This window comes from Poecilia latipinna, unplaced genomic scaffold (assembly GCF_001443285.1).
Source record: "Poecilia latipinna isolate Pla-1442-1.1 unplaced genomic scaffold, P_latipinna-1.0 Scaffold324, whole genome shotgun sequence".
Lineage (NCBI taxonomy): Eukaryota > Metazoa > Chordata > Actinopteri > Cyprinodontiformes > Poeciliidae > Poecilia > Poecilia latipinna.
This window is the reverse complement of record NW_015112940.1, coordinates 5,069-16,977: the sequence shown is the minus strand read 5'-3', so window position 1 is coordinate 16,977 and position 11,909 is coordinate 5,069. Positions and strand designations below refer to the sequence as shown.

General features: G+C 38.8%; 1 protein-coding gene across 1 annotated transcript in view; it reads left to right on the top strand.

Moving 5' to 3' along the window:
* b4galt5 (UDP-Gal:betaGlcNAc beta 1,4- galactosyltransferase, polypeptide 5) overlaps positions 1–11,571 on the top strand; it is a 54,510-nt gene extending 42,939 nt beyond the window's left edge. Inside the window, exons 2-9 of the mRNA XM_015035108.1 lie at positions 1,037–1,156; positions 1,795–1,908; positions 2,161–2,288; positions 3,958–4,074; positions 4,209–4,396; positions 4,505–4,627; positions 5,105–5,206; positions 5,856–11,571. Coding sequence (XP_014890594.1) covers positions 1,037–1,156; positions 1,795–1,908; positions 2,161–2,288; positions 3,958–4,074; positions 4,209–4,396; positions 4,505–4,627; positions 5,105–5,206; positions 5,856–6,003 — 1,040 coding nt within the window. The 3' untranslated portion in view covers positions 6,004–11,571. The remainder of the gene's footprint in view (positions 1–1,036; positions 1,157–1,794; positions 1,909–2,160; positions 2,289–3,957; positions 4,075–4,208; positions 4,397–4,504; positions 4,628–5,104; positions 5,207–5,855) is intronic.
* Positions 11,572–11,909: the final 338 nt, after the last annotated feature.

Here is an 11,909-nt window from a genome sequence, read left to right as displayed (position 1 = left end):
CCGCAAAAGTCCCTGGGGGATTTTGTGTTATGTGGGTTTTTTTTTTTTTTTTTTTTTTTTTTTTGCTTTTGAATTTTGAATTTCACTATGCATATATATATATTTTCATGCTAGGTTTGCGAAGGTCTGAGTGGTTTGCCAGTGTGTTTTTATTTTCAATTAAAACGTTGACTCATTTAGACCATAAACCCTTCAATGTTCCACTTTGCTGCTTCTTTTTTTCCGGGAGGTTAACCTTTGCGGTGGTGTTATGTAGGTCACCCCACTCTCATCAAGTTGAAGCTGCTTCTTTGATAAAATATGGTCTATGACAAATGCTCTCTTAAAAGACAATTTCTAACCTGGAAACATGAGGTGATGTTTTAGAAGATTTGAAATAGCATTTTTTTTAAAAGGCATCATTAAAAAAAAAAAAAAAAAAAAAAAAAAACACGAAAATGGCTCCGAAAAACTTATATTGCCTTCCATATTAATTCTGGCTCTTTCTCTTGCAATTTTTTTGTGCCCTTATCATTTTTGTCCCCTTTTATGTTTTCCTATTACCAGCAAAAATATACTCAACTATTGACAGTGTAGTAAGTGTTGAATGGAAAAAGTGGTGCATCATAAGATGAAGCGCTCCCATTATCGAGCACTGAAAGCAGTAACCAGTCAGTTAATTTAGCTACATCATCTCCTGAGTCTCTTCTATTCCTACTTTACCCCTTTTTTAAAAATTAACCATTCAGTTGTTCCCTTTTCCTCCTTGATATATGCTTAGGAAGTTCTCATTATTGAATCATCTATCATCATATTAAGCAGAAACACAACATGTTTCTGCTTAATATAAAGGACATTTGCTTGCGCAAAGCACACGTGATCTTCCTTAAATATGAGTATTGGCCTTTATTGTTCAACAGTATGTGACTAACTAAAATGAAGAAGGTCTTGCACAGGACCGTAAAAAGGGTATAGGTGTTTAGCATTTTTCTTGTACTGTGACCCTATCTGAGTGTAATAATTTCACTCGACTTCATTTTCTCTCTCCTGCTTACAGTGAATGAGTATGTATTCATGGTCCAAGCCAGAGGCATCCAGATTAGAGAAAACGTGAGGAACATAGGGGCTCAGGTCCTGGAGCAAGTTGTGAGAGGGGCCTACAGCATCAATGGCACAGGTAAATACCAGCACATACAGCAATATCTTAAGGGCGATAGATATTCATCAAATTTTTATTCAATTTCAATAATTTATTTCAAACGGTGATACTCTACTAGAGTCACCAGGCACAGAGTGACATAATTTCAAGTTTTAATTTCTATTAGTTTTTATTGTGATCACTTTCAACATTATTTTTCAGTGTTGCAATGATGATATCAGCTGTGGTTAATTGAGATTTTCACCTTTCCTTTTTTTCTTCTCAACAACCTCTCTGAGCTTCAGCATTTTTGTCACTAAAATCTATATGAGATGTAAATATTTAGGAAAGTGAATGTATATTGAACTAACCAAGCATGCAGATGCATTTGAACATCACTGAAAATATAATTTATTTTATTACGTCATTTGAATAAGTGGATCTTTGATGCTTATGTCTGTTCATTTGGATGTTTGTGGCTTTACAGCTAATGAAGAACCAAAATTCAGTTCCCAGAAAATAAGAATGCTTAATTTCACCAAACTATGTTTAATACAGAAATGTTTTCTTATGTCTTACACACAGTCGTGTGGAAGAATGATAACTTGACAGTTATTCAGTAGAAAGACTAGGTTTCCTTTGATGTCTTTTTGAAACTTGTTCATTTGTGGCCCCAGATTATTCCTATGACTTCAACGAGAGCGAGAGCGATGCTCCTCCCACCACTTACCTCCCTGAGGGTTTCACATACCTCCCTTCGCAGGTTTGCCCTGAGAAGCTGCCCTCTATGAGTAAGCACACTGTTGACATTTTGGATTAGACTTCCTTTTGCTTACAAACCGAGTACACAATTATTACATAATCACTTAGAAACATATGCCCAACATTGCTCAACTTCATTATGTTACTTTGATTGTTTTTGCACTTCTTGTCTTTCTGCTGACTTCGTGCTCTCCTCTTTTCTCCCATTGTTATGGTGTTTTTTTTGCCTCCTCTAATCTCTGACTTTTATTGCTCCTTTCCCTTCCTCCTTCCTCTCTCAGAGGGCAGGCTGGAGGTGAACATGAGTGAAATATCTCTGGAGGAGGTGGAGAGGTCCTTGCTGGAGCGAGAGCCCACCATGGCTCTGGGAGGCTTCTGGAAGCCCAAAGACTGTTTACCTCGCTGGAAGGTAAGTGTCCTTGTGTGTATGGCACTCTCAAAAGCAGAGCGGGTTGACGAGCATAAACCGACTGGCCAGTGGGATTGGCAAATGCACGACTGCTCCTTTTTGGGGCACAAAAGGTTACTAAAAGCGTCTTACAAATTGTTGGACTTGTTACAGAATTGCTGTTCATCCTTCCTGGAAGGTCCAGATCGAATATTTACTGTGCTGGCCAGGCAGCCATTTACTAGTAAATATTTGATCTGGCCAGGCCATTGCCTTCCTAAGCAATTTGGAATGGAAATATTTCTCATCATGAAAAATACAGTCATGGTAAAAAGTAAGTGCCACCCATCACCTGTATTTGGGTACCTAATGTGGGCAAGCTACAGGGATCATGTCTCTACAGCCAACCTCAGGATAATTACCAGAGAAGATGGCACAATCCATTTGTATTCAGTCCTGTGTACATGCCAGAATGGTAAAAACTTTTTGCAGAATAACCTGTTGAGAAATGCAATTAAATCCATCAGATGTGCACAACAGTGGTATTTTTTGTGCGGGTATTACACCAAATAAATGCTATACAGACCAAAATCATGGCTGGTTGATTAACTAGATCTGATGATATGCATTATTTAGCCTTAAGCTGTTATTAATGCCAATGCTCAAAGTTTTAGATGTGCAAAACAAAACTGAAAATCCTAAATACAAAAAAAAAAAATCTGAACTTGAATTGTTTCTCTGCAGTAAACTGGAGCCAACAGTGTACTGCAAGCAGAGCTTGATAAGAAAATATTTAAAAAAGATTGGTTCTGCTTTAAGGTTCCAACTTCCCTATTAGCATTTTGTAAAGGGGATATTAGTCAGTTGAACTGTTGAACTGCATTTGGTTTCGTACCTGCCCTGTTTTTTTTTTTTTGTTGTTTTTTTTCAATCTCTGATAGCAAACACAGCTGCGTCTTTCCAGAGAATGATTCATCTAGCTTGTGTTTCACTGGAATTATTAAGTAGCCTAATTAACCAGCATGACATTTCTTATATGGTCTGTGCACTTTGCTGTTTATGCTTTGATGGAGAATTATGTGGTCAATCAGTTTGCCATAAAAAAAGGAACAACTTACACACACAGTACAAGAAGCAAACAGAGCAATTATACTTGCCTCTAAATGCAAAAAACACATTACTTGTTTGTTTTTAAGCAAGCCTTGTTTGCTATGTTTTTTTAACAGAGAAATCATGCCCTCTTCCTTTTTTTTTTTTTTTTTATTTGTAATTCTGCAAACTATCAGATAAGTGATCAGTAATTTGTTGGTAGGCAAAAGCCACTTTATCATTTTTATGAACTACCTATGAACCCTTTTATTTTTGACCATTTCACTGAATTTGGAAAAAATCCCACTTGCATGTGCTGATTATAAGTCGGAAATGTCATATCTAATTGTGTAGATTAGTTTGCTGTTTGCGATTTTTTTTTTTTTTTTTTTTTTTTTTTTTTGTCAGACTTTCATATTTTCCTTCTAGGATGCCAGACTTCCAGGCTCTGACAAACTCTTAACAAACTCAGTAGAACAAACTAAACGGCTCTCTCATTTAAATACACAGCAGCCCTGTATATTTTTACATTCAGCTTGCTCTAGTTGTCTTTTTTTCTCAGTTGATATCTGTTGTATTATCTGCTGTTTTCCATCCTCAGGTGGCAATCCTCGTTCCATTCAGGAATCGTCACGAACACTTGCCCATCCTACTGAGACACCTGGTGCCTGTGCTGCAGAAGCAGAGACTCCAGTTTGCCTTATATGTCATTGAGCAGGTATGCACACTCACTCACACACACATGCATAAAGAGAAGTCCCTGTAAAACCACGCTTGGAAAAATTCCATCTGTGTTTTTCTGTCAGAAATGGCTGAATATTTTTGTTTTTATTCCCTCTCTTTTTTCTTCAGGGAGGAACAGAACCATTTAACCGAGCCATGCTGTTCAACGTGGGCTTTAAGGAGGCCATAAAGGACCTGGACTGGGACTGCCTGATCTTCCATGACGTGGACCACCTCATGGAGAACGACCGGAACTACTACGGCTGCACGGACATGCCCCGACATTTTGCGGTCAAACTTGACAAGTACTCCTACATGTGAGTGTCCACTTTGTTCCTTTGGAAAAAAAAAAATAAATAAATAAAAAATAAATAAATAAATATATATATATTATACTGAATCTATGCGTTATTATCTCCCCCAAGGCTTCCATATAATGAGTTCTTTGGTGGTGTCAGTGGCCTGATGGTGAAGCAGTTCAAAAGAATTAATGGATTTCCCAATGCGTTCTGGGGCTGGGGAGGCGAGGACGATGACCTCTGGAACAGGTAGGGAAAACAGCACATAAAACACACAGACTCCAGCTTACTGCATGCTGCTGCAGCACCAGGCTTGCTGCATTGTTAGCTTTGGACGTTCTTACTAGATAAGTTGGGCAGGTCGGTCATAGCAGGCCTTTGTGTTGGCTGTTTTTTCCTTCTTTTTTTTTTTCCCCTCCATGTGGCTCTTTGCCGCACAGCATTTCCCACCGCCCACACAGCACACAGGCAGCTGTACTGGGCTTCCAGTATAATCTGCTGACTTCAACTGATCGACTTATGCTTTTTTTTTTTTTTTTTTCCCCTGTCAAGAGAGCCTCTTTTGCATGCAGTGACTGGACAAACAAACGTCAATATCATGTTATTGAAAACTGTAACACGATAGCATGGTGGTTTACGGAAATGCCTCAGTGAGCGCTAATATTGAAAAGCTTCTATTTAACTGTGTACACTACTGGTTTAAAATCAGTAAATTTGTTTGCACAGGGTGCAGTTTGCCAATTACAGTGTAAGCAGACCGCATGGAGACCTGGGACGCTACATGTCTATCCCGCATCACCATCGTGGAGAAGCCCAGTTCCTGGGAAGGTGGGTGTTCAAATACACACGGCTCATTTCCAAAGGCACAACCCGCCAAACAGCGTTTGGTTAAAGAAGGAGTTGATAGCTCCGGCGAGGCTTACACTCATGTGATGTAAGCCAGTCACATGAGAAGGCAAAGTGGTGACTTTGAGTGAATTTCAACTCACTTAAAGACTTTTCATGTGACGTTGTTTGAATGCTGCGGGGCTGGATTCCTATGTGACATAAAACGAGCAGAGGAAACATTGTTGCTTTGAGAAGAGTTAATTAAAAAAATTTATTCTTTTGAAAAGTAGTGCGAAGGCAGTTTCCACTGAATGTATTAATGAACATTAAGGTACGTTTGGTGTTTTAGCTATTTAATTAGGCAGTTGTAAGCTTTTATAGAGGCAGTTTCACGTATTCATGGATTTATAATATTTGGGCCTGACTGTGGTTCCTAACTCCGGGGAATACAACCATTGTATGTCTTCCCACTTTTTACATCTAGAGAGTGAATTTCTTTGCTTATTCTCCACATTGTTTCCCAGTTCACTGTTGTATTTCACCATATATTGCCTCTGTCTAATTGGTACATGTACTGTTGTGGTTTTCTGCTGTTCAGATGATTGATTTATTTTGCTTCTGTTTTTGTTTTTTGTTTTTTTACTCACAGGTATAGTCTACTACGTCACTCAAAGGAGAGACAGAAAGTGGATGGTCTTAATAACCTAAACTATTCACCCCTAATTTCAAGAAGTCGACTCTTCACCAATATCACAGTCAGCTTGAGCAGAAAGCTTGCACCTGTGGCTGACTACTGACGTAGGCAGAGCTGGACTGCAAAAACACCTGGGAATCAAAAGTCCTTTAGGACATCAGCCATATCTCACCAGTCGCAGCACTGCTTAGGACTTAGTTTTTTTTTTGTTGTTGTTGTTGTTTTTTGTTTTGTTGTGTTTCGTTTTGTTTTGCTTTGTGTTTGTTTGTATGTAAAAACAGAAAAAACTGAAATGGAGACTCAAATTAGCAGATTTGATAAATCATCTAAAAAAAAAAAAAAAAAAAAAAAAAAAAAAAAAAAGAAGGGATAAATGCTGCACTTATTCGTGCCACAGTTCATTACTCTTCATCTGGGCTTGTGTACACGTCAGTCTCCACATGCCTTTTGCACCATTTTGGCCTTCAGCATCCCATTTGTCAAGTTTGTTCCTTATTTTCTCTTTTGATTAGCTCCCCCCTGAGCTGTTGTGCTTGACTACGGAATTAGGTTACACATTCAAGCACGTGCACGCACGCACGCACACACACACACACACACACACACACTGGTCACACATGTACGCACACAGGATTCTGTACTTGCATGTGCTGACATGGGGGTGGGAGGGGGCGCTGGAGCTTAGGTCTTTGATTTCAGTTTTGCTCTTCTGATTTCATAAATGCAGTAAGCCTGTGAAAACATTTGCATGTGCACACAACCCTTACAGCGCCACACAGCAACTTCAGTTGAGTGGATTCATGCAGCTGGTTCTGCAATAGGAATGCCAAATCTACAAGTAAAGATAGATAGAGAAGATGATATATTGTGCGAGAAATAGTTTATTCCAAGTTAAAAAAAAAAAAAAAAGAAAAAAAAAAAAACAATTATTTCCTTAATCATTCGTATTCCGTCTTGTGAACATACCATTTAAAGACTGTGACGTTTGTGTTTGCATTGTTTCACTGAATGTTCTGGCTGCCTGCTAGTGGCTGTATGTTGGAGTGCAATGCTCATCCTGTTAGCAATAAGCTGTAATATCAGACAGCAGAACTTAGCCCTGACTTCCTTATTGTACAGATGCAATAGCATGGGTGCTAGCATTCCCTTGTTGGACTAAAGAAAAGGTGTGACTGCGTATGCAAACCTTAAATTGAGCTCAGCTTTGCTTAAGCAAAACGTGGCGCCCCCTTGTTTTTTTTTTTTTTTTGCTTTTTTTTTTTTCCTCTTTTTCCCAGAACTCGCGTCTATCTTGTGTCTACATCTGTGTGCGAGTGAGGGCAAGCTATGCAAATGGCCTGCATGCATCTGGTCGCCAGGGAAGGAGGAGACGTCGTCTCCCAACTCTTCTCTGGCCGACTTTAGACCTCACTCTGCGTGCAGCATGTAAATCTAGGTCAGAAAGAAATAGGTGCAGGTGTATTTTTAGACCCCCTACGTTCTTAATGTTTACTCACTTTCAATTTTTTTTTTTTTTTACAACATAAAACTGGAGCTTGCAGATACTTGACTTGTGTCACCATCACTGGTGTTTACAGAATCTCGAGCTTGTCTTGTGTTTGTAGCCAGCCTTCCTCCACCTAGGGTGCTGCAAACATCTTAATCTGTTCAGCAACCCTTTTGCAGCTGCCTTTTTTGTTAAATTGACCCTTATTTCCTCACATAGGTGGGGAAAAAAAAAAGATTATCTGATTGGGGGGGAAAAAAAAAAGACGATCTGAATGACGGTGTCATGTGATTACTACTGATTGGCTTCGTGTCCGAGCTTTTCTTCGTCTAAATCAAACGTTGAAGTGTTGATCTATGTAGAGATTTTTATTTTATTTTGGAGAGGCATGCTACCTGACACTGTGCTATGACACACACTGACAGTCCTCTCAAAATACACAGCAGCTCCTCTCTGTTTGTTTAACAGTGTTCGTTTTTGGGGGTCAAACATCCCCAAACCAATGTAGTTCCATTTTTGAAGATATCACACAGACATATATTCCTCACTGTCTTCTTGTCATGCAGCTACATCATTTCACACAAATCGCCTTGTATACATTTCTAAACATGTTTCTCCTAGGAGGCATGTACGTAATCGAGAAAAAAAAAAAAATGTTGGATTTCAACGATAAAATACAAACTAAAAGGGGCTGGCCCTCTTGTCTATTTATTTGACGAAATACTTACTTTTAATTGTTCAGTTTTTATTTTTCTTGCGGGTTGACGTGATGACTTAGGAAGTGACAGACTGTGTTAGATGCACTGAATCATAGCTGTGTGTAGTAGTGTGGGATTCTGAGGTTCGGTTCTGTGTAAATGGGGGCAGTTCCGTTTCATTCAGACACGGATCTTATTTCTCTTCAGCGGCGGCGCCACTTGCGCCGTCGCTAAAGAGATGAAATGAAATGGAATGGCACCCATACTGTAGCTTGGTGTTATTACTCTTCTGAGCAGAGGCGTTGGAGGAGGCCATTTTGTGTGATAACCACAGGAAGAGCAAGACAGAGTTAAAAAAAAAAAAAATGCTAGTGGCCACTTTCTTTCACTGATCACCTCCATTACACTGATGATAATCAATGGTACTGACCTGCCGCAGCTCCCTTTGGAGGACGTACTTACTGGAGCCAATTTTACCGGGACGCGATGTGATATTGAGAGGCAAAAAAAACATTATCCAGACTTCTGGCTCTTTCATTTCATCTATCCATCATGTGGGCTAGATACTATTATGATATCATTCAGTGAATTTATTCATCCTGCCACATTAAACTAACCCATGTGTGAATTGTTATGCTAGCAGATCTCAGTAGTGCTTACACCCCTGTTCAAATACCAGGTTTCTGTTGGTTAAGACAATGAGGCATTGTAAATTTCTTTACTAAAAAAAAAAACAGAGGAGGATGTCGCATCTTAATTTGCTCCAAATCTATAAATTAGTCAGATTGTGAGGACATTTCTTATCCATGTTCCGGTGATCCCTTATATTTTCTGTTACGCTTACAGTAGTTGTGGATTTGGCCATTCAAAAACTTCTAGTGAGGTGTTTTTCCTATTGGTTTTGGAGTACGCTGTAGGAAAAATTAAATCTTTCCTCATCTTCTGCTTTATAGCAGACAAAATCAATCCCAAACTATGAATCATGTTTTCATCCACCTTTGCCACACTGTGCTTCAGTGTGGCGGTGTGTAGTTTGTGGTTGTTCCAAATATCTTTAGCGGCACAACAGTCGAAGTTTTGAATCATGAAACATTTTAGGAGACATTAGCATTAAAAAAAAAGAAAAACAATGCACATATGGAGAATACTCTTCTCACACGTGGAGAACAAGCAGTACCAGACAGAAATTCCTGCAGCTCCTTCAGTGTTGCTGTCAGGCTATTGGTAACCACAGCGACGAGTTACCATCTTGGTATGTCTTCGGTTTTGGAGGAATATCTAGATTTTGTTACATCTACCCCTTTATTTTCTCCAATCAGTGGAGACTTTTTTAGCAGGAGTACATATAATATGGATGTCTTTCACCCTCCTTCTGACTGAGTTTTGGTTCTTTCTAACTTCTTCACAAGAAATTGAAAAGCCATCGCTCTTTTTAACTTAAATCCCACAGATGTAAAACAATCCCATCAGGACATCTGGCCTCTGTTTTCACATGAATCAGAATCACAATAACCAATGGCAGATTTGAACCTAAAAAAGACCGAATGCTGAAACTGAATCAAAAGTATGCTTCATCAAAGTGTTGAATTAAGGATGCAAAGTTAAGTGAAATCAGTTTTGCTTCCTGAAATCACCGCAGCCTGGAATTCTAACAGTGGTGTTTACACTTCAGAGACGATCTGTGTGTTTAGAAAGAGCTGTGGCTCATTCTCAGAAACGAATCATGCAAACCTCCTCGCTCCAGATTACGGAGGTGCCCAGTGGAAGTCAGGGACAGTAGCAAGCAGTTGTGTTAAGTTTTCTTTTCCATGTGTGTTTGAGTGAAATGGCTAAACCTTTCAGAGGTGCAACCATCCTCCATATGAACCTTCTTTTCAATTTTTTTTTTTTCTTTTGTATTTTTATGTTTTGGATTTTGTTTACCAGCACTGATATGAACAGTTGTTTTTATTTCCTGGTAGTGAACAGCTGGCAAGTTCTCCGTATAGTTCCTCACATTTACATGATACGCTGTATATTATCTCTAAACACAACTATATATATATATATATATATATATATATATATATATATATATATATATATAAAACTTTCATTGCTTTAAATTAAAATTAAAAGCTAAATGGACATATAGCAAAAGCCAAATGGTTTTCAGTGTGTGTGTTCAGGTGAAGATTCAGACTGTGACATCCTCGATCTAAAGAGGCCCTCTGCGTTTTCAGAGTCAGTATTAGGCTCTATGTTCACCATACATGATGAGCAGCCGCATCAGCTCTACACTTTCCACACTTATTTTCTTTGGAAACTACTGAACAGCTTTGGCCACTAGTTTACTCACCAGGGACTTGTGTTTGGAATGGTAAATATTTGATTCCAGTGTGAGGAGAGCAGGCGGAGACTCTCTCCCAAGAGGCTTCTTCATATCTTAATCTCACCTGTCCCAATCCGTTTTGTGCCAGTTTAAATGAAGGGACCATTCTTTGGGCATCTGACAAGACTGGCAGCCTTAAAGCTTTTTAATTTATTGCAGTAGTTCTTTTTTTTGTTGTTGTTGTTTTGTTTTTCGTTCTGGTTTGTGTTTTTTCACTTGAGTTTTTATTTTTTTTTATAAAGCAAGAATATTTAAATTGAAAAAGAAGTGCATATCAAGAAAATGATCATTGTAAATATCGTTGTTGTGTGTAGTGTTTTAGAAATTCTATTAAGGTCTTAAATCACTACAGATGCTAGCATAAAGAACAAGGCTTCAGGAGGGTGGGGGAGAGACGGGGGGTTGGCTCGGGGTTTATCTGGTGCCATTTAAGTGCTAGTGGAGCTTACACATCAATGTTTTTACATCACTGCTTCCAAGCACAAGCTGTTTCTTTTCTTCTTTTTGAGAAAAAAAAAAAATTCCATAAGATTTAAAATTCCTCTCATAATCGCAGAGTTTTGCACTTCCAGTGTCTCCACCATGCTTAGCTTGCTGTGGCAAACGGGAGAAGCGCATCGTGTTGGAAATCGGCACCGATTCTCGCACGAGAATGTCCGTGTGACAGCATCTGAGTTTAGGTGGAGGTCACAGGAAAGCACTGCAAGATGTTTTTTTTTTGTTTTTTTTATTTAAGCCAAAAATAAATAAATAAATAAATAAAAAAAAGAAGTCTTACATCGCAAAGTAACAAAGGCACCCAAACCAGCGACACAATCCACGCAAAAATAATCACAAATATTTTCTTTTTTGTATTAACTATTTAAGAAGAAAAGGAGACAAGATAACTAAAATATCTTCAAAAATATTTATTCTTTGATTGTAAGGAGAGACCCGTCTCCTTGAATTGAAGCCATTCGAAGCCACTTGTCAAAACTTGATGTCAGCCTTATGTGGATCTGTTTGTGTATTGGCATATTATCATTTGATTATTGAAATTTGTATGATGGAGATTTTCTTTTATACCATCATTGTTATTGTCAGAAGTACACCAATAAAATGGAAACTTGTAAAGTCTTTCTGCACATCTTATTTTTCTTTTAAGGGTGGGTGTTTTTCCCGTTTGCTTGCTTTGTAGTCCGTTAGTGTGTAGAGTTCCCTAGAACTCGCACTGTGGTGTAGATTCACCTATTTAAATGCTGTGGAAAAAAAATGGTGCGGTTTTAACTTACACTCTGCAGATGCGTATGCATGCACATATGTGCAGCTTCCTGTTAACATGACGTTTAGCTTGCACTTCATTGCTCAAACGAGGAACTGAACGTTGGCTGACCACAACTGGGGACGTAAGCTGCCGGTAATGGCTAAAATGGGTTTGTCCGCGGGTTCCATGGTGGCCCCACATGGGTTTGCCC